At 46.7% G+C, this 27,634-nt stretch overlaps 1 protein-coding gene across 1 annotated transcript in view; it reads left to right on the top strand.

Annotated features, from left to right (window-relative positions):
- LCT (lactase) overlaps positions 1-27,634 on the top strand; it is a 54,818-nt gene that overhangs the window by 16,230 nt on the left and 10,954 nt on the right. The window contains exons 4-12 of the mRNA XM_028510304.2: positions 3,445-3,547; positions 4,764-4,842; positions 5,115-5,117; positions 8,086-8,809; positions 15,676-16,321; positions 18,658-20,208; positions 20,875-21,143; positions 24,368-24,658; positions 26,470-26,668. Coding sequence (XP_028366105.1) covers positions 3,445-3,547; positions 4,764-4,842; positions 5,115-5,117; positions 8,086-8,809; positions 15,676-16,321; positions 18,658-20,208; positions 20,875-21,143; positions 24,368-24,658; positions 26,470-26,668 — 3,865 coding nt within the window. The remainder of the gene's footprint in view (positions 1-3,444; positions 3,548-4,763; positions 4,843-5,114; positions 5,118-8,085; positions 8,810-15,675; positions 16,322-18,657; positions 20,209-20,874; positions 21,144-24,367; positions 24,659-26,469; positions 26,669-27,634) is intronic.

Genomic DNA, 27,634 nt, shown 5'->3' with positions numbered 1-27,634 from the left:
CCAGATATTGCACTTGACAGCTCAGAAGCAGCCCTAAAGATTCAGGATGACCACTCTGATTATGCAGTGGTGAGAAGTGATCTGGAGAGGAGATGGTCCCTCTCTGGGGTCCTTAGTTCCATGCCTGGGAGCATTTCCCATACAGTTACGCACTCAGAACAGGGTGAGCAGCGAAGATCTCTCCATGGAGAGGGGTTACCCTGTGTCCACAGGAATCTGAATCGTGCTGCTCACAGCTTTCTCCTGAACTACCTACCCTCTCTCCTCATCCCAGGTCCCCACACCCTCCTCTTAAAGGTGCCTCTTCCCATGGGCTGCGAGGACAGGGAGGAGCAGGCACCCTCACCCACTCCAGTCCCCCCTCCCCCAGGGGCTCCTGCCTGCCTCTCTGTGTCCCAGGGACCCTCAGCTGTTGCTCCCATCAACGTGCTGATGTCTAGGGCCAGAGGACGTCCTCAGGCCCAGCACAATGATGAGGAGCCATGTCATGCCCACAGGGTCTGCAGGAGCTACATGAGGGTCCCTCGGTAACATACCAGAAGCAGCTCTGCTCACCTGGGGAATTCTTGGCTCAGCAGATGGCTCCTCCAGTTCTTCCTTCCTGCAATAGATGTGACAGGCTGCCCCACTGTGTACTCATCTCTCGGGAAGGAGGAAGCTTTAGAGCTCCCTTGGTAGTGTAGCTCTCCTGCCTTGACCTAGGGAAAGAACAAGGCTGGATGAGTCACTGCTCTAGTAACTATGGTCCCGGTCAAGTTACCAGCTTCTCAGAGCTTCAGGCATCTCATCTGTCAAGGAGGGACATGGGTATGGGTGGCTTTGAGAAAATAAGAATGTGCCTGGCTCCCTTTCCAATAGTTGCTGTTGGTACCTCTCAGTGGCCTTTATCTGCTCAGAGGAGGAAAAAGTTAGCAAGGGGAAAATGATCAAACTCAACTTCCCCCAAAAAGGTAATTTAAAGTAAAATCAAGCAACATGTCAGCCTGGAGATGTTTCCTTTGATATTGAAAGGCTGGGGATGGGAGAGAAAATTATACCTGCTCCAATTTTAATGAAAACAGATCCTCTTATTTTTTTATTATGGAAAATGTCAAACATGGCCAAAGGTAGAAAGAAAAGTATAATGAAACTACCTATAGCTTCAAAACCTATTAACTTGTGGTTGATCTGGTTTCTTCTCTACCCTACCATCCCCTCCAAAACCAGATTGTTTAGAAGCAAACCCCAGACATCCATAAATATCATGAGGTGGCACCTGATTAAGTTCCCTGTGATGCAGACTCCTGACAAGAGTGGACTGCCTTGTTCCTGGTCCTAACACTGTGCCCAGTTCTAGGAGATGCCTCGTTAGCCCAAGAGGAAAACACAGGCAAACCTGTCTCTTTGCTGAGGTTGTGGAGAGGGTTGTCTATGTTATTGAAGAGTGTAGCTCTTTCTCCCTCAGAGTCTAGAGTCAGCTCCCTTTATTTTTTTTTTAAATATATTTATTGATTATGCTATTACAGTTGTCCCATTTCCCCCCTTCTCTCCCCTCCCCCCGGCACCCCCCTCCCACCCACATTTCCCCCCTTTAGTTCATGTCCATGTGTCATACTTGTGAGCTCTTTAGTTTCTACATTTCCCGTACTATTCTTGCCCTCCCCCTATCTATTTTCAACCTACATTCTATGCTACTTATTCTCTATATCTTTTCCCCCTCTCTCCTCCTCCCACCCCCCTGCTGCTAACCCTGCATGTGCCCTCCATTTCTGTGGTTCTGTTCCTGTTCTAATTGTTTACTTAGTTTCTATTGGTTTTGCTTTAGGTGTGGTTGTTAATATTTGTGAGTTTGCTGTCCTTTTACTATACATGTCTTTTCTTTATCTTCTTTTCTTAGATAAGTCCCTTTAGCATTTCATAAAATAAGGGCTTGGTGATGATGAACTCCTTTAACTTGACCTTATCTGAGAAGCACTTTATCTGCCCTTCCATTCTAAATGAGAGCTTTGCTGGATAGAGCAATCTGGGATGTAGGTCCTTGCCTTTCATGACTTGGAATATTTCTTTCCAGCCCCTTCTTGCCTGTAAGGTCTCTTTTGAGAAATCAGCTGAGAGTCTGATGGGAACTCCTTTGTAGGTTACTGTCCCCTTATCTCTTGCTGCTTCTAGGATTCTCTCCTTCGTTTTTACCTTGGCTAATGTAATTATGATGTGCCTTGGTGTGTTTTTTCTTGGGTCCAACTTCTTTGGGGCTCTCTGAGCTTCTTGGATTTCTTGGAAGACTGTTCCCTTTGCCAGATTGGGGAAGTTCTCCTTTATTATTTGTTCAAATACGTGCTCAATCTGTTGCTTTTCCCCTTCCAATTCTGGTACCCCTATAATTCGGATATTGGAACGTTTAAAGGTGTCTTGGATGCTCTTAATCTTTTCCTCAATTTTTTGAATTCTTATTTCATCATGCTTTCCTGCTTGGTTGATTCTATCTTCCTTCTGGTCCACTGTATTGTTTTGAGACTCATATTCCTTCCTTTCACTATTGGCTCTCCTCCACATGTCTTCCTGCATCTCTTTTATGGTAATCTGCATTCTTTCATCTAAATTTCGTCCAAAATCAACCAGTTCCGTGAGCTTTCTGATCACCAGTGTGTTGAACTGTGCATCTGATAGATTGGCTAATTCTTGGTCGCTCAAAAGGATGAGTCCTGGGGGACTAATCTGCTCTGTTGAAAACATATTTTTTTTCCGTCTCTCCTTTTTTTTTTTTTTCCGGTCTGGTTGCTCTTGTTACGGTGGGGGGCGGAGCTTTAGGTGCTCACCGGGGCTGGGCACCCCAGTCGCTAGATTGTGACGTTCTATGTGGGGGTGGGGCGGGAGCGGGACGGGAGAAAACAATGGCGGTAGTTCCGTTCTCCTGGACTCAGACCCTTCTCTGGGCTTCTGGGCCGTGAGTTCTGCCCTGGTGCACAATCGCTACCCCTCTGGGTCTGCCAGCCGCAGCTCGCGTACTCAGGGATCACCGCTGCCTTGTTGCGCCCCCGGATGGCTTTTGCGCCGATTTTGCGCCAAACCTTCCCCCGACCTCCGCGTGCCGCCGACCCAAGCCAGCCCCACGCCCGCCGGCTCGTCTTCTCCTACCAGTCCGGATGTATGGGTCTACTTCAACTTCTTGGCTGCCCGACTTCCATTCAGATAAATCCTCTGCCGGATCTGGGTGTTATTCTGATAGTAAATTATTGTTGTAAATTATTGTTTTTCTAAATTTGGTTGTACGAGGAGGTACGGTACGTCCACCTATTCCTCCATCTTGCTGGAAGTCCAGCTCCCTTTATTAACTGAGATGGCTGGAGGTAATTTCCAAAACCAGACTGAGTATTCCTAGCTTCTCATCTTGAAATATTTGCTCCTATTGCCAAAAGGCTTCTTCTAGGCAGCTTCAGTTCATTAGCTGCCCTTTATCTTTTTCAGACTGTTGAGCCAAAAGTGAAAGTTCTCATCTTCAGTCTTAAACTCCAGGACTGCCCCTCCACCAGGAGTAACCCAGCTGAGCTGCTCTTCAGCCTTTCTGAAGGTTAGTGGACCATCACTGGACAGGGTTTGAGTGACATCTGGCACACTGACTGGTGGGTAGCCATCTTGAAAGTCTGGGGTTCCAATGGAAGGAGGAACCCAAGAAGAGTTGGTCTGAGAGCCCATCACAGATGGGTTTAGTGTCCCTTGCCTTCCTATTGTCCATTCCTCAACTCCCATTGACCCAAGAAAGATGGCAGGTTCTGTTCATGGATGCCAGGGATACATTGGTTTTATGGAAATAAGATGCCAGGTATAAGCATAGCAACTGCTCTGTGCCTCTCTGTCCCCTGCCATTACCCTCCCTCCAGGGTTTCTCATCTTTGCAGCCCTTAGCAGGGCTGCCCCTCTCCCCCCAGCCAACCTGCTCTGCTTATCCTTGTTCATTTCCCCATTACCTCAACATGCACTTGACCCTGGTGAGTACCTGACCAATGGAGCACGTCCTCAATATCCAAAATTTTTTAGAGTGAATCTGATTGGTTGGTGTGGTTCAGGAGCTTGTTCCCGGTCCAATTAGGTCAAGGGAAAGGTGGGGTCTATTAAGGCATCAGGGGCTGACGGCCACTAGACACTCTGCAGGAAGGGGTCAAGGGGCACGATTCTGGTGCAATGATATTCGGACCAGTCACCCTGAAAAGTCAGAGTATGGGACAGGTCACTTGTAACCAGTGCTGAGCTGGTTTCACAGACTTCATGAAACTTGTCCACCCTAACTCACCTTTCATAGCATAACAGTGTCTGTTCTTAAATTCCATCCCTTTCTAAAGGTTAGAGTGGTTGATTTTATGTTTAATGTATAGTTTACTATAATTTTTTTTAAATCCACCCTTCTGATATTTGACTTCTTCTAAATGAATTGCTCTGTGTGTGGCCCCCAGACCAGCAGCAGCAGCATCACCCAGGCATTCCCTTTCTTGAGCCCCCTCACACCAGAAACTGATCCAAAACTCGAGTGGGCCCAGCCATCTCTGCTTAATAAGCTCTGCAGCTGATGCTGGTGCACACAGTTTAAGAACCACTGTTCTAAGTCATAAGAAGGTAAAAAACTGCTCCTGACTTCCGTAAATGCTTAGCCCACGGAGTTCTCCAGAGGGACTTAGAGCCATTGCTTGGAGGTGAGGAGTGTTATATAAGGTGGGGAAAACTATTGATTGCAATCATGTACATTGTTTGTTGGGCTTCAGGTAGAGTTAATTAAATGTCTTCTCTTACAGCCATCAATAAAGAGCAAGTGTTCACCATTGGGTTTGATGTTAATATATTCTTGAACTGTTTATCAAATTCCAAGAAAAGGTAAGATTAGATTTCTTGTCAAGCTACCGATAACTGGTATTTGCAGAATACTCTGCTGTTCTTTCACATGTGTAATCTCAGGAGACTGCTGTCATCTGCCTCTCAGGCCAGTGAGTTCATTGAGACATTCTAGAGAAAAGAGATGAAGGCTCAGAGGGAAAAGCAGGGAGAACCCACTTCTCCTGAGTCTTGCTGTGGGTCCAACATTGCAGTTCACACACCTGGCACAGCTGGGATTTGAACCCCTGCCTTCTAGTTTAAGAACCTGTGAGTCTGTGGCAGAGCAAGCTGGGGTAAAGATAGATCTGACCATTCCACTGTGGCTACATGATCTGAGTAAGCAGGGTGAATCCACTGCACATGTTTGCTCATGCACAGCATGGAACATCTTCCTCTGAGGAGACGGTGTAGGTAGGAAAGCTGGCAGTTGCAGCAGGACAGAAGCCTAACTCGGTGGTGTTCTCAGGACAGAGATTTTTATTTATGGCGGGTTGCAAATAACTTCTTAACAAACGACTAGAGCATCAACATTTGTAAATGACATACTTGAAAGAAAGAGCAGATTTGAGGTTATCCCCATGAATATAGGACTCTCGCGCATTCATATCCCAGTGTGCTTCTTGAGTGAGCGAGAAAAGGACAATGTGGAAGTTCCAGCACTGGGAGTTCCCCAGCACCCCCAGCACTGCATGGGGGTGTGTCACACTTGGGAGCCCGGGCACCCTGTGTGAAGGAGTGACAAAGGCTGGTGGAGGCAGCCACTTGGCTGCCCAGACCTTCAGCTAGAGCTCACCTCATTGTTCACCTCAGCAAGGCTCTGTCCGAGGTCATAAACTTCAGTTGCCACCACCTCTTATACTTTTCCTCTCCCAGCTCTTGGCTGTCCTGTATTGTAGCTCCTTCTGTTATTTAATCCTGTCAACTCAAATCCTGTCACTCTAAATCAGCATTCTGAACCACAGGCCCTGAGCAGCTGCTACGTGCCAAGCTTTGTGCTGGGAGTGTGGACAGTGTGATGAGCAAATAGGTCAGAACTGCTCCCTGCCACACTTGGAGTCAGCTGAGGAGTTCTGGGCTATGTCTTTTCGGAAAGTAAAACTCAAGCGGTCATAATAAAAGGGGTACCTTGAGTGCTTAGTGATTATAAGACCACGAGATGACACACAACACCAGTTCCAAGGTTCTCTAACCCCTTCATCTTTTGGTAATTTTCCTGAAGGGAAGACACCGTTGGCTAATGTTCAACTGACCACGGCGGGGGTGGGGGGCACGGGGGTCCTCGCCTGGGTCAGTGTTGATGGAGAGCCTGCCCAGTGCAGGGGCAGGTGGAGGGGGCTTCCAGGAGGCCTAATTTTGTTTTCTCACTTGAGAATTTTAGACCTCAGAGGTGAGACAGAGAACCCAGAAGTGACTCTCATACAAGACTGTGGCCTGAAAACTCAGCGCTGCTCTCCAGAGGAGGGAGAAGAGTCTTGTCTGAGATGTTCTGAGGTGGCTTGCAGTGGGGGCAGGGTCGGCTGAAGGAGGACAGTGGAGGGGCTGGGCAGAGACTGAGCTTTGTGCGCTGAATCTCTTCCCAAGCTAGGCCAACCCAGGACTCCGGCTCCAAGGTTCACAGAGCAGGCTCCGTTTTATCCAGGGGCAGTTTATTTACTTCCTCAAGACCTCTTTTCACTCAGGCCAGGACAGTCAGGGTCAGGGCACCGAGGCTGTGCACGGAGTGGGGTCACCTGTGTTCCTACTGTGCTCCAGAGTCACGCACAAGTTTTGGATAACTCACAACTGCAGGTTGTCATTTTCCCTCACCACTTTCCTAGCAAATGTGGATGATCCTTCGTAAAACAGAAGGTGCTTAGGTTGGGAAGGCCCAGGCTTCCCTTCATGGGAGGGAGGTCCCTCTGAAGCGCCCTTGTCACTTCTACCAGTTCTTCACTCTGCGCCAACCTAGGATAAGTGCCATCCCCTGCCCACCGCGTTTCCCCCAGGTGTCTTCTCCACTCCCGACCAGACACGCCCACCTGGACCGGCCGCCCTCAAAGATGCCCTCTGCTGGCGGAACTGCTGCAGGACATGACTCATTGGTTGGGAAATCAGTTTAGAAGTTTGATTTGAAACATTAAAAAACAAACATTTTCAAAGAAAACGAGAACATTTTTATAAACTTTATTTCAGATATATTTATTTCTGAAATAAAGCATAACAAAATACATATGGACATCTATACATCCACACATATACATAGTGATACATGTTTAAAAGCACAGACTCTGTGCTATACCATCTGCAACATATGTGATCAAGGAGAATTTTTCATTAAAAAACATGATATGAGTTCACTTACGTAATAAAGTCTGCAGGTGAACAGTGGATATAATCAGCAGGAACCCAGGCTCCTATCTCGTGGCTTTGTCACCTTAGCAAGGTGTCTGCCGCATCGTCCGGCACGGACGCTCGTGCTGGGAAACCTTTGCTAACCAGTCCAGGGCAGAAAGCGGCCTTCCCTGCAGGACGTTTTTCCTCGTGTCTTCCTCTGCGGCGTCTCCACAGGAGCCTCTAACATGGAAGGAGGCTGGGCTGCCGTCATGTTCTCCTCCAGGCAGCGTGAAGAAGGGAGCTTGTAGCCAGTGCTGGTCTCTAACCGGGGCACGTCAGCAGAGCTGTACCAGTTGTTCAGTTACCGAAACATTTCTGTGCCAGCTGGCAAGTAGCTGCTGGTCCCTGATGCCAAGTTACTCGTTTCTTTAAGTCTTAGTTTCCTCTGTGGGATCAAGAGAAGTAATTACAGTACTTATCTCATAAATTTATTATTACCATTAAATGAGACAACATACATACATTTTTATCACAGTAGCTAGCACAGAACTAAGGCTCAATAAATTGAAGTCAACATTATTCTTAGCTATGTTTTATAAGCAATCAATTATAAGAGAAGGAAATTATAAGAGGAAAAAAGTACAGTGTGGAAACCGACGGTGGGACTCAGGGTGGGCTGACGCGGAGAACAGTGGTGTTGGCACAGAGCTCCCACGCCTGCTGGAACGATGACGACTCAGCTAAGAGGGGGTGATGGTAATAATTTCCCATCTACCAGTCACTTCCTGCCTGTGGCTCTGCTGGCTTTCCACACTCAGTGTTTCTGGGATCTTACTGATTACACATGTCACTGTTCATCAGCCTGGGGGCATTTGTAACTCAGAGTCATTACTTATTATGTTCTTTCATGTCACTTCAATCCCATATCAGGCCTCGTTCTCTGACTGACAGCCTGACCCTCCAGGCTGCCGAGCAGCGAGACTTCAAGACTGAAGTGGGCTCCTCGCCACCCAGCCCTGCCTACCAGAGAGTCTGGGAAAGGTTTGCTAACCAGTCCAAGGCAGAACGGGATGCTTTTCTGCGGGATGTTTTTCCTGAAGGCTTCCTCTGGGGCGTCTCCACAGGGGCCTTTAACGTGGAAGGAGGCTGGGCTGAGGACGGAAGAGGGCCAAGTGTCTGGGACCGACCTGGACTCCAGAAGGCCCCCAAGGGCCAAGCAACACCGAGCGTGGCCAGTGACAGTTACCACAAGGTGGACTCTGATGTCTCCCTGCTTCGTGGCCTCCGGGCTCAGGTCTATAAGTTCTCCATCTCCTGGTCCCGCATCTTCCCCAATGGGCATGGACGCAGCCCCAACCTCCGGGGTGTCGCCTACTACAACAAGTTGATCGATAGCCTGCTAGATTCACACATCAAGCCCATGGCCACGCTGTTCCACTGGGACCTGCCCCAGGCCCTGCAGGATCGAGGAGGGTGGCAGAATGAGAGTGTGGCAGATGCCTTCCTGGACTATGCAGCTTTCTGCTTCTCTACCTTTGGGGACCGTGTGAAGTTGTGGGTGACCTTCCACGAGCCATGGGTGATGAGCTACGCGGGCTACGGCACTGGCCAACACGCACCGGGCATCTCCGACCCAGGGGTGGCCTCCTTCAAGGTATTTTTCATCTTTGCAGCTCCTACTCATTGAAAGAGATAGGACATTTGGCCGGAAGAAAGTCATTTTATCTTCCCCTCAGCAAGTGTTTACTTTGTGTTTTTTAAAGAAAATCAGAAGGAGGAGAGGAACCATAAATTGTCCATCACTTTATTTTGTCCAAATATTGTGCTGGCCCTTTAAAAATAGTTATTACATCCTCAGAACAGCACTGATGGATGAGGAAATTAGGGCCCAGGAGGAGAAACAGCTTGGTTATGATGACATCACTAGTGGGTCAGTGTGAAGCCAGAATTTGAGCCCAAGTCTACTTGACTCCAGAGCAAGTTTTCTCTGTCATCCAGGAGTCTTAGCTGCAAGTGACAGAAACCCAATCCAAATTTAATTAAGCAGATAGAGAATTTATGAGTTCAGGAAATTGAAAAGTCTTGGTTTTACATGATCAGAGTGGAGCTTGATCAGACCACAAACGATGTTGCCAGGACCCAGTTTTTCTTCTCTTGCTCCTCTGGTTAGCTTTTTCCTTGGGCTACCTGGTGGCCAGGTGGCAGCAGCCCTGCTCGCATATGTTAAGACCAGGGGGAGAGAAAGCTGGCCTCTGTCTGTCACCCCCAGCAAATTCTCCATGTGTCTCCTGGTCCCAGTGTGGGTCACATGTGCCCCCTGAACCAGTCACTGTCCTATGCTAGGGGTCTGTGGGGCACGGACTGGTACAGGTCCCAGCTCTATCCCTCAGCACACTGGCTGAGAGGCAGGGAAGTCGGGGAGGGGGGCCGGGTTGGCTTTCCAGAGAGTTGGCAGGGTATCATTTCAACAAGAAGGGGATGTGTATAATGAAGGTAAAATTAACATGGATTCTTATGGCTTCCTTCCATCATTTTCCTTTTTCTTCAAAATCTCCCAGAAAACCCACCAGCTTTCCCTGGCAACATTCTTTAGGATGGACATGTTAGTCTGGCTTTCCCCTGCCACACTTCGTGTTTTGTTCCAAAATAAGGGTTTACTGTGCTCCATGCTGGGTGTTAAGGAAAACACACAACATCCCCCCGAGATGTTAAAACTTTTGGGGGAAGATGATACTAACACATGTAAGGAACCTGGAGAATCAAAACACCCAATTAGAGTGGGCCGGAATACTACAAATAAATGACTCAATAAAATGCCCAAAACTGCAGCACTTAAGACAAGATTTCCATTCTGCTCATGGTCAGCGAGTGAGCACACAAGGAAGAGAGGCACACATCAGAAAAGGGAAGGTTTGAACCTTTCTGTTTATCTCCTTGTTGAGAAACTCATACAAGCCTTTTCTCCCTAGGCTTCTTTTTTTTTAATTAAATTTTTTTCAATTACAATGGACACTCAGTATTATATTAGTTTCAGGTATACAGCATAGTGGTTAGGCATTTACATAACTTACAAATTATCTCCCCAGTGTCTACTCCCCCTTGACACCATGCATAGTTATTACAATATTATTCACTATGTTCCCTGTGCTGTTCTTTGTATCTCCACGACTATTTTGTAACTGCCAATTTGTAATTTTTAAAAAATTTTTTTAAAAGATTTTATTTACTTATTTTTAAAGATTTTATTTTGTTTTTATTTTTAGAGGGGAAGGGAGGGAGATAGACAGAGAGCGAGAGAGAAACATCAATGTGCGGTTGCTGGGGTTATTGCCTGCAACCCAGGCATGTACCCTGGCTGGGAATCGAACCTGGGACATTTTGGTTCCCAGTCCGCGCTCAATCCACTGAGCTACGCCAGCCAGGGCTGTAATTCTTTTTTAAAATGTTATTTAAATGTTTATTTATTGATTTTTAGAGAGAGAGAGGAAGAGAGAGAGAGACCAGGGACCGAACCCACAACTTTGGCTCATTGGGATGACATTCTGCCCGACCAAGTTACCTGGCCAGAGCTAATTTGTACTTTTTTTTGAAGTAATATAACTTTAAACAATATATGTTATTGATTATCTATTACAGTTGTCCCAATTTTTCTCCCTTTGCCCCCTTCACCCTATACCCCCATTACCTCCAGCACTCCCCCCCTTAGTTCCTGTCCATGAGTCATGCATATAAGTTCCTTGGCTTCTCTGTTTCCTATACTGTGTTTAACGTCCTTCTCTCTATTTTGTACCTACCAATTATGCTTCTTAATCCCTGTGCCTTTCCCCCACTCTCCCCTACCCCTCCCAACCAATAACCCTCCAAATGATCTCCACATCTATGATTCTGTTCCTGTTGTGCTTGTTTGCTCAGTTTGTTTTTTAGATTTAATTGTTGATAGTTGTCAATCTACTGCCATTTTAATGCTCATAGTTTTGATCTTCTTTTTCTTATATAACTTCCTTTAGCATTTCATATAATAATGGCTTGGTGATGATGAACTCCTTTAGCTTTATCTTGTCTGGGAAGCACTTTATCTGCCCTTCCATTCTAAATGATAGCTTTGATGGATAGAGTGATCTAGGTTGTAGGTCCTTGCTTTTCATCACTTTGAATACTTCTTGCCAGTCTGTTCTAGCCTGCAAATCAGCTGGACAGTCTTATGGGAACTCCTTTCCAGATAACCATCTGCTTTTCTCTTCCTGCTTTTAAGATTCTCTCTTTATTTTTAACCCAGGGCATTTAAATTATGATGTGTCTTGGTGTGGTCCTCTTTGGGTCTAGCTTGTTTGAAACTCTCTGTGCTTCCTGGACTTGTATGTCTATTTCCTTCACCAAATTAAGGAAGTTCTCCTTCATTATTTCTTCAAATAAGTTTTCAATTTCTTGCTCTTCCTCTTCTCCTTCTGGCACCCCAATGATTCAGATGCTGGTATGTTTAAAGATGTCCCAGAGGCTCCTTAGCCTATCCCTGTTTTTTTTTTTAATTCTTTTTTCTTCTTGCTATTCTGATTGAATGCTTTTTTTCCTCCTTATGTTCAAATCATTGATTTGAGTCTTGGCTTTATCCCCTCTATTGTTGATTCCCTGTAGATTTTTCTTTATTTCACTTAATGCACTCTTCATTTCTGCCTGGATCTTTTTTATGGTGTTGAAGTATCCAATCAGTTCCTTGAACATCCTGATAAACAGTATTTTTAACTCTGTATCTGATAGGTTGCTTATCTCCATTTCATTTAGTTCTTTTTCTGGAGTTCTGTTTTTTCTTTCATTTGGGCGATATTTCTTTGTCTCCTCACTTTGGCAGCCTCCCTGTATTTGTTTCTGTGTATTAGGTAGAGCTGTCTTGACTCCCTGTCATAGTAGTGTGGCCTATTGTAAAAAAGAGCACTTGTAAGCTGTACGTGGGGGAGACTTATCTCCAGGGTGGGGCAACATGTGTCACCACTCTCTGACTCTGTGGGGGAGGGCTCAGAGAGAGGACAATGCTGCTGCTTGGCCTCTGAAGTTTTTCCCAGGAGGAAGCTGTTTCCTGGCACTTGCCCAGTTGCCAGTCACTTCAGTTTCTCCCCATATGCTACGGGTGCCCTTCCAGCTGTTGCTCTGGTGCTGAAGCCCAGAGATGATTAGTCTGCATAAGCCTTACGTCCATTGTGGGTCTCTTAATATCAGTCTCCTGAGAATCCTTCTGTTTCTTTGCCACCCCAACCCCCACTGGATTTTACAGCCCAAAGTAATGGGGACTTATTTTCCTGACACTGAAATCCTGGGCTGGGTGGTTCGGTCTGGGGCTGGCATCCCTCACTCCCGAGGTATCCCTCCTGATTTTTATTCTCCACATGTGGATGTGGAACCACCTGTTCCATACCTCCACATCTCTGCCCCTCCTACCTGTCTGGATGAATGGCTTCTTTAAATCCTTGGTGCTGGACTTCCATACAGCTCAATTTTCTGACAATTCTGGGTGATACATGTTTTGTATTCTAGTTATAATTTTTTTTGTAGTTGTGTGAGGAGGTAAGGTGTATTTACCTATGCCTCCATCTTGACGGGAAGCCCAAAGTCAATTTGTACATCTTAATCTCTTCACCTTTTCCACCCAGACCCTCAACACCCCTCCCACCTGGCAACCATTAGTTTCTTCCTTGTATCTATGAGTTTGTTTCTGTTTGCGTTTTTAGATTCCACATGTAAGTGAAATCATATGGTATTTGCCTTTGTCTGACAAATTATTCAGCATAATACCCTCTAGGTCCATCTATATTGTTGCAAATGATAGGATTTCATTCTTTTTTATGACTGGGTAGTATTTTATTGTGTATATGTGCCACATCTTGTTATCCAGTCACCTATTGATGGACACTTGGGTCTAGTTTTCTTATCCATTCAGCCACCCTATGTCTTTTGATGGGAGCATTTAATTCACTTATAATTCACTTATATTTAAGGTAATTAATTATTGATAGGTGTATAGTTATTACCATTTTACTATTCATATATTTTATCTTTTTTTCTTCTTAAACATAACATTTTTTGTAATACTGGTTTGGTGGTGATGAACTCCATTAGCCTTTTCTTTGTGAAACTATTTATCTGTCCTTTGTTTCTAAATGATGACTTTGTGGGGTTCTCCTTAGGCTCCTTATCCCTACAACATGTTCCTGAGATTTTTATGCAGAGACTTCAGTGAGAAAACCTACTTCGCTTTTCTACTTCAATCATTCTCTAACTCATTAGTTAAAACATTATAATACCATTAAAGACAAATTTCAAAGAAAAGGTTTCTCTCATGTGTCTTCCAGCCTTGACTTCCATGCATTCATAGTGTAATCACAGTGTACACTTAATTTAGTACCAGTTCCTAAAAACAGACTTTATTTTTTTTTGCCCTGGCCTGGTAGCTCAGTTGGTTAGAGCATTGTCCCAATATGCCAAGGTTGCAGGTTCAGTCCACAATCAGGGCGCATAAAAGCATCAACCAATTAATGAATAAGTAAGTGGGAGAACAAATTGATGTTTCCTTCTCTAGTTCTCTCTATCCCTCTTTCTTTCTTCCTCTCTCTCTAAAATCAATAAACAAAAAATATTAAAAAATAAAAATAGACTTTATTTTTTAAAGATTTTATTTATTTTTTTAGAGAGGGGAAGAGAGGGAGAGAAACATCAGTGTGTGGCTGCCTCTCATGCACTCCCCACTGGGGACCTGGCCTGCAACCCAGGCATGTGCCCTGACTGGGAATCGAACCTGTGACCTTTTGGTTCTCAGGCCCGTGCTCAATCCACTGAGCCACACCAGCCAGAGCATAGACTTTATTTTTTAGAGTACTTTCAGGTTCATAGCAAAATTGAATGGAAAGTACAATGATTTCTCATATGCCTGTTACCCCTATTCATGCATAGCCTCTCCTGTACTCAACATGGCACGTTTGTTACAATCAACGAACCTACACTGGCAAATCATAATCACCCTAGTGACCATTTTTTACTTGACACATTGTTATTAATTTTCCCTGTTCTAACACTCACAATGATCATTTCTTTTTTTATATAAATATTTGTTTTTCACTTACTTTCAATTATTTTTTAAAAGATTTTATTTATTTATTTTTAGAAAGGGAAGGGAGGGAGAAAGAGAGAGAGAAACATCAGTGTGCGGTTGCTGGGGGTCATGGCCTGCAACTAAGGCATGTACCCTGACTGGGAATTGAACCTGTGACACTTTGGTTCACAGCCCGCGCTCAATCCACTGAGCTATGCCAGCCAGGGCTCACAATGACCATTTCTGATGGCTGTCTAATATTCCCTGAGCACCCTGCCTGTCACTGACTAGTTTAGAAGAGAAGCACGCCTACCTTTTGGAAAGAACCACAGTTTACTGTTGGAGTTTAGGACATGGTAAAACACTAACATTTGGGACATGAGAAGCACCCAGGAGCTTCACTTCCTAGGCATCTTTTAACATGAATTTCTTCAAAAGTGTCATCATCTTGAGATGATAAAAAAAAAAAAGAAAGGGAGCTGAGCAGCAGCGACTTCTCTTCGGCACGCCCAAGCTTCTGCTTGGTGCTTTGTATATGCTGTCTCACCTAATTCTCCTCTGTGGATCCATAGGTACCTGCTTCTTGCAGACTAGGGAGCTGAAGTTGAAACACAAGATAGTCTGAGTTTAATGAGCAAGTTAGTGACAGAGTCAAGATTTAAATCTAAGCTTGTTATACTCCAGACACCCCGCTATTGCTCGTTTTCTCAGGGTGCTTCACCAAGGAAAGCTGTTGATTCTTATAAGACTATCAATTAAGTCTACATAGAGATTCCTGGTCATGGTGTTTCTTCTTAGATTTTATTAACAGAAAGAAGAACAGGTAATCTAGAAGAATTGTGCCCTTCTTTGTGTGCTAACTAAAATGATATCCATTCCCCATTAGTTGTTGACTAATTAGTCAAATACTTATTGGGAACAGAGGCAGAATAACATTGTGGGTGACAATAGAAGCTTGGAATCAGGCTGCTCTCACCTTTTCCTCTCTGGATCTTGTTTCCCACATCTGTGTAGCAGTAATAACATATGTACTTGTCACATAGGCTGTTGTGAGGATTACATGAGAGAATTCATTAACTGTTGTTATTGTTAATACAATTGTTGAAGCTGTTGCTATTAACCTCTTGGTGGTGGTGTGGACTTGTTGACATTGTTGTCCGCATTGGGGGCACTGGTGCTGATTTTGTTGATCCCAGCACTGTCTGTGCTGCTGACTTGTTGACACTGTTGGCATCAGTCTTAACTTGTTGATGTGCTTAACTTGTCGATGTATTTGACACTGGTATTAACTTGTTGGTAATTTATGACAGTGTTGGTTTTAGTGTTGATGTTGACATTTTCAGTGTTGCTCTTGTTATTAACTTGCTGATATTGTCGACACTGGTGTTAATTTGTTGACATTGTTGTTGTTAACTTGCTCTTTCCTTCTTCTTCTTCACAAGGTGGCTCACTTGGTCCTCAAGGCTCATGCCAGAGCTTGGCACCTCTACAACAGCCACTATCGGCCACAGCAGCAGGGGCGTGTGGGCATTGTGCTGAACTCAGACTGGGCAGAGCCCCTATCCCCGGGGAGGCCTGAGGACCTAAGCGCCGCTGAACGCTTCCTGCACTTCATGCTGGGCTGGTTTGCACACCCTATCTTTGTTGATGGAGACTACCCAGCTGCCCTGAGAGCTCAGATTCAACAGATAAACAAGCAGTGTGGCAGTCCTATGGCACAGCTCCCTGAATTCACCGAAGCAGAGAAGCAGCTTCTGAAAGGCTCTGCTGATTTTCTGGGTCTGTCTCATTATACTTCTCGCCTTATCAGCAAGGCCCGTCAAGATACCTGCATCCCCAGCTATGATACCATTGGAGGCTTCTCACAGCATGTAGACCCTGCTTGGCCCCGGACTTCATCCCCTTGGATTCGAGTGGTACCCTGGGGTATAAGGAGGCTGCTGTGGTTTATATCCTTGGAATACACAAGAGGAAAAGTTCCGATCTACCTGGCTGGAAATGGCATGCCCGTAGGGGAAAGTGAAAATCTCCTTGATGATTCTTTGAGAGTAGACTACTTCAATCACTATATCAATGAAGTACTCAAGGGTAAGAACAGTAGACATGCTGGTGGCCGAAAGGTGGGCAGTACTTCTTAAAGTCTTCACAGTTTTGTTTTATGGGACAAAGACAGTTCCCCAAGTAAATGAAGCTAAAAAGTAATATTGGTAGTAAGAGCACAAGTCCTTCACATCAGCCTCCTAACTCTCCCCCTCAAAGGCCTCAGGCCTTCCTTTGCTGCAGCATTGTTAGTCCCTAGAGTGCCTGCCTTCTCAGGTCTGCCCGTTTGAGGCCTATTCACTCATCAAGCCTCATCATCTTTTAATGAACTCATTTAAGAAATATTTATTAGCTGACTATTATGTGCCAGACATTGTGTAAGACAGCAGGAGCACAATTGTGAATAAAAAAAAATGTCTTCTCCCATCGGGTACTCACAGTCTACAGAGGGACAAGGGCAGAGAACTGCAACACAGGGTGACAATGGCATTACAGGATGGTGCGAGAAGGCTGACGATGGGACTCCAGTCCACTGAGTCTCCCTTCATTGCCCCAGCCACACTGATCTTCATCTCCTTTAACTGGCTATAAAGGGTCTACAGTCGTATCTACAATCTCATTCTTACATAACATACTGTTTCACATGTCTTTTTGTTACAAGGAAAAAGAATGGTAAATAGGTTTCATCTCATATGTCAGTCCTAACCAGTTGAGAATGGCTAGCTTTTTGCCTAGAGGTCTATGAAGAGAAGAGGTCTATTTCAACATCTTCTCTAGACTTAGAGAGAAAGAGTTGATAAGTGATACTTGCCCTGGGCACTGCAGTGAGGAATGAGACACAACCCACTGAGGGCAGATCAGACACCCTCTCTTATTCTTCACTTGTACTCTTCTCAGCATCAAGCTTGCAATTCTATAATCTTCATAATCTTGGATCCATTTAAGACATGACTTCAAGTGACCCTTGGCACAGCGTAGGCAATCAATAGGGACAGATGCTTTCCTGCTGCCCTGAGATGTTAAATGATGTGCCCAAACATCCTGTGAGTGGAACTATAGGCCTTTCTATTTCTGGCTCAGCTCTTCACCCTACCCTCTAACCCGTGAGGGTTTTATTTCTCTTTATGTTCCCAGAGTCTGGCACAGCCTGGAGACAATGTAGGTGCTTACTGAATTACTTACTGAATGAATAAGAACTTTTCCTACCTTTTATACAACCAATGTTTGTTGAGAGGCCGTGCAATCTGATAAAAACAAAGCTTAGTACTTTGAGGACTCCCAATTGGATCCCACAGCCATTGCTTTATTTTACCTCTGGCTCTTGGTTGACTTGCTAGACTGTCTTTAGTTTCTCACGGTTCTGGGGTCCAGAAGTCTGAAATTAAGAGGTCAGTAAAAGTGCTCTTCCTCCAAAGGCTCCAGGCGAGCGAGAATCCTTCCTCGCTTCTATCAGCCTCTGCTGACATCCAGGCATCCCATGGCTTGTGGCTGCATCACCCTGCTTTCCTCTATGTCTCTGTGAGGATGCCAGTCGTTGGATTTAGGGCCTACCTGGTCAATCCAGGAGGATCTCATTTGGAGATCCTTAGCTTAATTACATCTACAAAGACCCTTTTTCCAAATAAGGTTATAGTCACTGGTACCAAGGATTAGCTTAGACATATCTTTTTGGGGACAACCGTTCAACCCACTGAACCAGGGAATATATTTCTTTTTTTTAAATTATTAAATCTATTTTTATTGATTTATTTTCTTTTTTTAAGGTTTTATTTATTTATTTTTAAAGAGGGAAGGGAGGGAGATAGAGAGAGAGAGACATCAATGTGCAGTTGCTGGGGGTCATTGCCTGCAACCCAGGCATGTGCCCTGACTGGGAATCGAACCTGCTACACTTTGGTTCACAGCCTGCGCTCAATCCACTGAGCTATGCCAGCCAGGGCTTGATTTATGGAATATATTTCTTTAGTCTCAGTCTCTCTCTCTCTCTTTCTCTCTCTCTCTCTTTTAAACATGGAGTGCGTGCTCATTTTTTGGGTCAATATTGTTAGACATAAACCAGGAAAAACAAAAGCACATTTTTAAACACTAAATGATTTATGTATTATATAGAAAACCAAGGAATCCTGATATTACCAGATGGGGCACATTCTCTTCATTATTCATTTTAGGACAAGGATGCTTCTTTGGATTGAGAGTTATGGCCATAGGTATGGCCTGATATTTTGTGGGAGTCTTGTGGATTTTCCTTATTCTTTCTGAGGAAAAAAAAGTATTAATGTTTTTGGAGTAACCCAAGTCACCTCCAAAACTTTCATGTCCAAAGGAAGACCTTTCAAAAGCAAACAGAGTCTTTAAAACAATACTATTTTCGTGTTTCCCTACAGCTGTCAAGGAGGACTCCGTGGATGTTAGATCTTACATTGCTCGTTCCTTCATCGATGGCTTTGAAGGGCCCTCTGGTTACAGCCAGAGGTTTGGGCTGCACCATGTCAACTTCAACGACAGCAGCAAGCCAAGGACTCCCAGGAAATCTGCCTATTTTTTCACCAGCATCATTGAAAATAATGGTTTCCTCACCAAAAGTGTAAAAAGACTGCCACCACCCAATACAGCAAACTTTCCCCCTAAAATCAGAGCCTTCACTTTTCCATCTGAGGTGCCCTCCAAGGCTAAAGTAGTTTGGGAGAAGTTCTCCAACCAACCCAAGTTTGAAAGAGATTTGTTCTACCATGGCACGTTTCGGGATGACTTTCTCTGGGGTGTGTCCTCATCAGCCTATCAGATTGAAGGAGCTTGGGATGCTGACGGCAAAGGCCCCAGCATCTGGGATAACTTTACCCACACACCAGGTAGCAATGTGAAAGGAAATGCCACTGGAGACAAAGCCTGTGACAGCTATAACCAGTTGGATGCTGACCTGAGTATGCTTCGAGCTTTGAAGGTGAAGGCCTATCACTTCTCTATCTCCTGGTCTCGGATTTTCCCAAATGGGAGAAACGCTTCCATCAACAGTCAAGGTGTTGATTATTACAACAGGCTGATCAATGGCTTGGTGGGAAGCAACATCTCTCCCATGGTGACACTGTTCCACTGGGACCTGCCCCAGGCCCTCCAGGATATCGGCGGCTGGGAGAATGCTTCCCTGATCGAGTTTTTTAACAGCTATGCAGACTTTTGTTTCCAGACCTTCGGTGACAGAGTCAAGTTCTGGATGACCTTTAATGAGCCCACATACCAGGCATGGTTGGGTTATGGCTCGGGGGATTTTCCCCCAAGTGTGAAGGATCCAGGCTGGGCACCTTACAGGGTTGCCCACGCAGTCATCAAAGCTCATGCCAGAGTCTATCACACTTACGATGAGAAATACAGACAAGAGCAGAAGGGGGTCATCTCTTTGAGTCTCAGTGCACACTGGGCAGAGCCCAAGTCCCCGCAGGTCCCAAGGGATGTGGAGGCAGCTGACCGAATGCTGCAGTTCTCACTGGGCTGGTTCGCCCACCCCATTTTCCGAAATGGAGACTATCCCGATGCCATGAAGTGGAAAGTGGGGAACAGGAGTGAACTCCAACACTTGGCCACATCCCGCCTGCCAAGTTTCACCGAGGAAGAGAAGAGGTACATCAGGGGCACGGCCGATGTGTTCTGCCTCAGCACCTACTCCTCCAGAATCGTGCAGCATACAACACCCAGGTTAAACCCGCCCTCCTACAAAGATGACCAGGAGATGATTGAGGAGGAGGACCCTTCGTGGCCTGCCACGGCCGTGAACAGAGCTGCTCCCTGGGGGTTGCGAAGGCTGCTCAACTGGATCAAAGAAGAGTATGGTGACATCCCCATTTACATCACCAAAAATGGGGTGGGGCTGACTAATCCGGAGCAGGAAGATACCAGTAGGATATTTTACCACAAAACGTACATCAATGAAGCTTTGAAAGGTATGTGAGTGTTCATGACCCCCTTACAAAATCTTCCAACATCCATAGGTCATGTGCCTGAAATAGTTGGATAGAGTGGGTTAAAAAGCATCAACAATTCTCTCTCCTATGTGCTAACTCCATAATTCTTCTCCTCTCTGGAGTTACAGAGCCCTTTGGGAATCTGAAAAAAAAAGCTATGACCATCTCCCCAAATGGGCACACACACAGTCCCCACAAGAATGTTTTCATAGGCCCAGTCATATGTCACTGAGCAAATACTGTGTGACAAGTTCTGTTCGAAATGATGGGGAAACAGCAGTGAACAAAACAGATAATTTTCTGCTGATGGGCTCGGAGCAGCCCCAGAGCAAGAAACTGCTCTCCAATTCACATCTGTGTTTAACTTCCAAAGGGGGCTGAGGCACTTAAATTTGGAACACATCTGTTTACCCCAACAAAAGAGTTTGATTTTACAAAGATCACTCATTAATACTCACTTGGGGGCATCAGTGCTGGCAGAAACAAAGACACAAGGTGGTCTTGTCTGACAGGGCTACATCACCAGTGTGCACTAGGTGATTTAGGACTGCTGCTTGAGTTCAAGAGCCAGTACTTGCCTGGGTTTCTTGGGGTCCTTGCCATCCTGGGGTAAAGCTCTTCTCTTTCCCTTTGGAATGTTCCCAGCCTACAGGCTCGATGGTGTAGACCTTCGAGGGTATGCCGCATGGTCTCTGATGGACAACTTTGAGTGGCTGAATGGTTACACAGTCAAGTTCGGACTGCACCATGTTAATTTCAGTCAGGAGAGCAGGCCTCGCACGGCCAGAGTCTCTGCCAGGTACTACATGGAGGTCATCACCAACAACGGCATGCCGCAGCCCCGGGAAGATGAGTTTCTCTATGGTCATTTTCCCAAGGGCTTCATCTGGAGTGTGGCTTCTGCTGCATATCAGGTGAGGAGTTCAGGGCAGTTCAGCAACACCTGTTGCATACCTACTATGTGCCAGGCTCTTGGCTCCATGCTGGGGAGGGTGGAGGGCAGGTGTGAGCAGGGGAATTTCACGGACTGTGGGAGGGAACTGTGGGGTGCCGTCTGCAGAAGCTTGCAGGTCCTCTTCCTGGAGATGGGGTGCGCAGGCAAGATGGGTCAGGGGGAGCCAGGGCAGAAACACTTTGCAAAGACATGCGAGTGTGAAGATTCTCTCCTTTATTTCTTACCTCGTCTCCTCCATGCCAGCAGTGTACTCAATGTGGCTATCACATGGGTTTCTCTGGCATCTTCGCAACATCATACCATTGCCTTACACATGCCAAGTGAAGCTTACTGATACAGAAAATATGAGGGTTTTGTTTTTTCCTCACAAAAATAAAAGAGAAAAAGCAAAGAGGGACTTGCTCAGGCACAAGCTGTGGGTCACTGCTTCACTTCTCCTGCCTCGTTTATTTCCTCTGACACAGGAGGGGGGCCCTGTGAGCTCAGTGTGGCACTTGGGCAGGTCAGTGACAGGGGCTGACCTGCCTCTGGGTGTGCTCTGCCCTTGGGTGTTTTCTAGATGACCAGAGCTGCTGAAAATATTTTTGAAATGTATGAATGTTAGCTACCCAGATGACCACACTACCAGGTTATAATGAATTCTCAGACCAAAGCCTTCCACATCCAGACATTTATTACCTAAACGAACAAAAACTGTTTGTGTAGCCAATTGTGTGGACTGCAGGAAACCCAGTTCTTGGCCCTGTTAGGTGCCCTGGCCAATACTTGACAGGGAAGGTTCACTTGGGGAAATGGGAGATTTCAGAGACAGGGTTCTGTAAATCTTATTTCAGACAAACAGGATTCTCTGTAGCGGGGTTTTCCAGTGTGGCCTTAACCAACATTTGGATGAATAGTTCTCTGTCCTGGGCATTGTAAGAGGTTTGGCAGCATCTCTGGCCTTGCCTACTGGATGCCAATCTGCTTTTCTCCCAGTTGTAACAATGAGAAATATCTCCAGACATCGATCAATTCTCCTAGGGGACAAAATAACCACGACTCCGTGGGGTTACCTCTAGACACCAGAAGGGGTAGGGATTTTCTGGTTTAAGAATGTAGCAAGGCACAGGCTGCAGGCCTTGCTGGATTCTTAAACCCTATCCGTGCAAGGGCAGGGAGGTCTTGAGAACATTTTGGTCAACCCACATCTCGGATGATTAAACTGGTGTCAGTGAGCACCCGTTTCTGTTCTTATGGCAGTCAGCAGGCACAACTCACACCATTTGTGATGCTGGATATTCTAACTACTAAGTGTGGGGTACGACTCAAGAATGGGTGAGAAGTGCCTACAGAGCAGACTTTCTAAGTAGATGCCATCTGACTGTGTATTCTTTTTAAAACCTTTTATTTGGAAATCTTTTCAAACATAGAGAAAATTTGCAAAACTAGTAGAGGACTCCCACATACGATTCTCCCATATTCCTCAGCTATTAACTTTTACCATTTGCATTGCTCTCTCTCTTTCTGTATGTATATAATGTGTGTGTGTGTATACATGCACATTATGTGTAGGTATATGAAGCTGACTCTATCACCTGAACAAGAAGGTGTCTACCATGTTTCTCTACCATAAAATTAGTAAATATTTTGTAGTTGTAAGTAATTTATGATGAGCTACTTGGAGACTATATAAATATCCTGTTCCTCATCAAATTTCACCCACTAGTTTTAGCAACCATGGGTAATTTTTGCCTGTACCAATTATTACTATGATAGCTGACAAATGGTGATTTTCCAGTTTCATCACTGCTTTACACTTATGTGGCCATTCAACACAAAGGTCGAGCTTTGTCTTTCCTCCTATTTATTTATATTTTGTCTATATGTAAATATATATTGCAATATAGCATCAGTATGGCCTCGCAAAGCCCTATTTTATTTAATGGGCGATACTTTTGCTCTCATTATGTGTTGAGATGCTCAAATGGACCCACATCTTCCCAGGCAGAGTGCCTTTCGGCCTGGCCCTGTGTCCTTCTGACACGGCCCATCATTCTCTGCACACTTCTCTGATTCTTCCCACACGAGGTGTTCCTGGTTCACCTTGTCCTTTTCTGCCCCGGCCCTGTAATCAGCCATTTCTCTAGTGATCCCTGGTTCCTTTTATTGGATAAGGGCATCTAGAAACTGAGATGTAGGCACTAAGCGTGCTCACTGCTGCTGGTGCCATGACTTCTAGGCCCTCCGTGGACAGAGCCAGGAAGTATTTGTGTGCACACACACACGCACATACATGCACCTCCATGTGCTTCTGCATCCACCTTCACCTCTGTCAGCACACATGGATACTTCCAATTCCAACCCAGCTACGCAGGGTTAAGGCTAGCTTTCCTGGTTTCCATAGTTGTGGTGGTTTCTCCAACAGTGAGAAACCTAGCTCCTAACACCCTCAACATAGGCACTTACTTGCTCACCCCCTGCATTAACGAATCTCCCCAACACCGAGGCCTGTCCTCCACCCAGACCGCCCAACCAGGGTGTGTACCTGCCACTCTCACAGTGGCCGTGCCGGACGAGCCTTGGTAAAAATGCCACACTACCTTAGCTTCACACAGTCGCATAATCTCACACCATGTATGCTGACGTGTTTTAAAGTAAATTACAGAAATTGCACCTGTCAGACTAGCTAATCTTGTAGCTCGTTGTTTGCCCAGTGGCTCATGGTCACTTTCCCTGTAAGATAGGTGAGAGGACCAGAAAAGAGCTCAGAAAGTGACACATATCACTTAGATTTTTAATCAAATTCTGCCTCCACACCTGGCATCACCGGGATTTGTTTGGCCTTGACTGGGGTTGGGGCACATGGAACCATTCATTTAAAGTTTGAGGGAGCACCCACCATACACCAGACAGTGTTACGTTAACCAGTGGGGCACAAAGACGAAAGACACAACGCCTAGACCTCACAGTCTTGTGGGAGGCCCGCCGGCGAGCGCATAGCCGCGTGACGCAGCGTGGCAGAGCCGCGAGGGCAGAAGCAGGCGCAGGAAGCCGTTGGAGTGTGGCAGTCGGAGGGAGGCCTCTGTGTGCTCCAGAGGAGATGGTGCAGACTTGCGTCCTGCCGGGGACTGTCCTGCTGGTAGAAAGGAACTCGTGAGGGCTTGACTGCAGGACTTAACTAGACCATTATCTTGTCATCTTGAGATCGAAGGTGCATGGAGAGCAGATGGCAAAGGACTCAGTATTTGGGACATGTATTCTCACACACCACTGAATATTGAGAACAACGACACCGGAGACGTGGCCTGCGACAGTTACCACAAGATTGCCGAGGACGTGGCCGCCCTGCAGTACCTGGGCGTGTCCCACTATCGCTTTTCCATCTCCTGGTCTCGCATCCTCCCCGATGGAACCACCGCATCCTTCAGCGAAGCAGGCCTGAACTACTACGTGCGGCTCATCGACGCGCTGCTGGCCGCCAGCATCCAGCCCCAGGTGAGGTGGGGCCCGGGCCAGGCCTGTCCATGCAGGGGAGCCAGCCGGGCCAGGGAGCACACTTACCTTGTAAACAAAAGCTGCTTCCAAATTTAATTTTTGAATTGTTAACAAGTTCACATGGAGAAGAATTCCAAAAGCATAAAGGGGCCTACACTGTAGATTTTCCTTCCGTCCCTGACCCCCAGCCACCCGGTTCCCCTTTCTGTGGGCGGCCACGCTTGCTAGGCTCTCATGTCCTCCTTCTGTGTGCGGGGCCGGCAGGTGTGCTATGTGCGCGTATACTCCTTTCCCCCTCTCTTTTCATGGCGGTAAGATACTTGCTTTTATTGAACAATATTTCTTACAGATATTTTCAAATCTATACATAGTTTCCTCATTTTTTTTGTTCTGTGGAATTGTCTGTACCTTATTCACTGATTACCCCCCTGTTCATGGGCAGCTCCCCTGTGACCTTTCTGCTCCTTTGCCATCACAGCCTGTACTCCGATGAGTGACCATAGACATACAGCCAAACACATGGAGAGTTTATCTGCAGGATACGGTCCTGGGGCAGAACTGCTGGGGCCAAAGTGTGTGTATTCTTAAGCCATGAGTTATTATGAGTAATACAGAAATTCATTTGTGCGCTTGCTCTGCACTTGCCAAAATTGTAAAACGTGAGAGCCTAAGGACACATTTCCTTTCCCCGGGCCATTTATGATGGAGTGCAGGGGGTACAAGTTCTATGAAGCTCAGTGTCCCCCTGTCGTGGCTGGAGATCAGGCACCATGGCGAGAGCACAGTCCCCACAGTACAGTGCCTTCCTCCCGTCCCACCGCCATCTGGGGAAAGAGTGCCTTCGGGACTTCTCCTCACACTGATGGCGCTGCGGGAACCAACTGGCCCGGAACAGGCGTGCTAGGTGTGGTGGGGGAGAAGGTGGCCGAGGGGCTGTCCTGCAGGACCCTGCCAACTGGGTGGACAGTGAGGTTCATTACCTACCACACTACAGAACAAGGTCAGAGAACACATGACTTGGGGAAAAATGGTTTTGTGCCTCTTGAGGGCACAGAGACACGACAGAAGGGAAAAGTGCCTGGCCCGGGAACTTCAGGGAGGTGTGGGCCTCGAATGAAGAGGAGCATTTGGATGGGGTGGCCATGCGAAGCAAGGGCGTTTCAGGCAGAGGGAGAGACTTCGGCCTGGGCTGGCAGTGGTTAGGGGCCCAGTGCAGACCCAGGACAGTGGGGAGGGACCGCAGCTTGGCCAAAGGGGGTGTGTGTGTCAAGGACATCAAGGGGGAGGCAGAGAGAGAAAGGCCACCCCATCGGCATGGCCAGAGGAGCTCCCTCCCAGCAAAGAGTTCCCAGCTGCACAGGAGGAGCCTCCAGACACAGCAGATGATGGCCTTGGGGTGTCCCTCTATAAGTAAAATGGCCCCGTCCTCCCAGGACCCTCAGGCTCCCAGGCTCTCAGCATTCTGTCCAGGCAGATTCGGACCAGAGCACACCCAGTGGGGGAGGAGGTGCCTCTTGCTTCCAGCCTCCCAGTGATTCCAGGCCAGGCAGTTCTCAGCGCCTGCACCCAGAGTGGGAGGAGCAAAGCTGGGAGCAGACAAGGCTTCACCGAGGCGAGGCGTGGTGCGGCTTCCTGGCTCTTCAAACTGCGGCCCTCCCCCCCACACCGACCACCAGAGAGCCTTTGGGCCTTTTTTGTCTGATCCTGCGTTCTCAGCGTTGGCAGCAGACATTTGTGCTGGAGCGCGTACAGCACCAATGGCTTCCTATTTAAAGCAGACTGATGGAACTGTGGATCTTACTTTCTCACAGGTGACCATTTACCACTGGGACCTGCCCCAGGCCCTCCAGGATGTTGGAGGCTGGGAGAATGAGACCATTGTACAGCACTTTAAAGCGTATGCCAATGTGCTCTTCCAGAGGCTAGGGGACAAGGTGAAGTTTTGGATCACGCTAAATGAGCCCTTTGTCATCGCTTACAAGGGCTATGGCTATGGGACAGCCGCCCCAGGTAAGGTCCCAGACCCGACCTGTCAGCTCTTTGGAGAGTGGCATTCTTAGCTCCTGTAAGACACGACATCAGGTAGCATTGGAGGAGGAGGAGGCCGGGAGAGCCCCGTGGAAGTGCCGCCGAGTCCCTGTCTCCAGCTCAGGGCTGCCTAACGGGAGGCACATTTTCCCTCTGACGCCACTTTTGCTGAACATGAATTTTGCGTGTCTTTGCCTCCGATGGCTTCATTTCTTTGCTCTGAGACTCTGATGTGCCTCAGATGGGAAGCTTCCTAAGTCAGGACACGGACTAATCGATGTAGGAAAGGACTATTCCTTCACCGGGCTACACAGGTCCACAATCTGTTTTCTGCACCTCCAGAACCCCAAAGTTTTAGATCATTGGTCTGGCAGACCTGAGCTCAGCCTGACTCAATCCGACAGGAGGCTGCTCGTGGTCTTTACTCCACTGAAGTTCTGCTGTAGGCGCGTTAGTGCCCCTGCTTACAGAGAGCTGTGCCGGGCCCGGCTCAGGTGACATGTAAACACGTCACATACAATTTCATACTTTTCTAAGACAAAAAACCAACTTTTTGTTCCCAAAGACATTTGACCCTAAATGCTTTGAGTAAGGGATTGTGGACCTGCCTTCACCCCTTCAGAACCATCCGGTTTCCCTGTTCTCTGGTTCTGAGCAGAAGAGAAATTGTGCTCATCTGTGAGATCCTCCTGGTCATGTGTGAAAGCTGGCATCGCGGGGAGATTCGGAATCGCTACCAGATGTATCTGCTGTTGGTCCTTGTTGGCACTGTGGTTTACCATTCCTTCAACACATGACAGGGGCCTCTTAATGTTGGTTCTCAAGGAATCTCCGTCAGCTGCTTCTATCAGCCATGTTTTCCAACCTTTCCTTTCACAGCGGGTTCCCCTGAGAGTGCCAGGAGGTCACCTCCAGGGGCAACTCTCCTGGGTGCTTTCCCTGAGATGT

This window comes from Phyllostomus discolor, chromosome 4, assembly GCF_004126475.2.
Source record: "Phyllostomus discolor isolate MPI-MPIP mPhyDis1 chromosome 4, mPhyDis1.pri.v3, whole genome shotgun sequence".
Classification (NCBI taxonomy): domain Eukaryota; kingdom Metazoa; phylum Chordata; class Mammalia; order Chiroptera; family Phyllostomidae; genus Phyllostomus; species Phyllostomus discolor.
The sequence above is the reverse complement of the archived record's forward strand: the minus strand, read 5'-3'. Positions and strand labels throughout refer to the sequence as shown.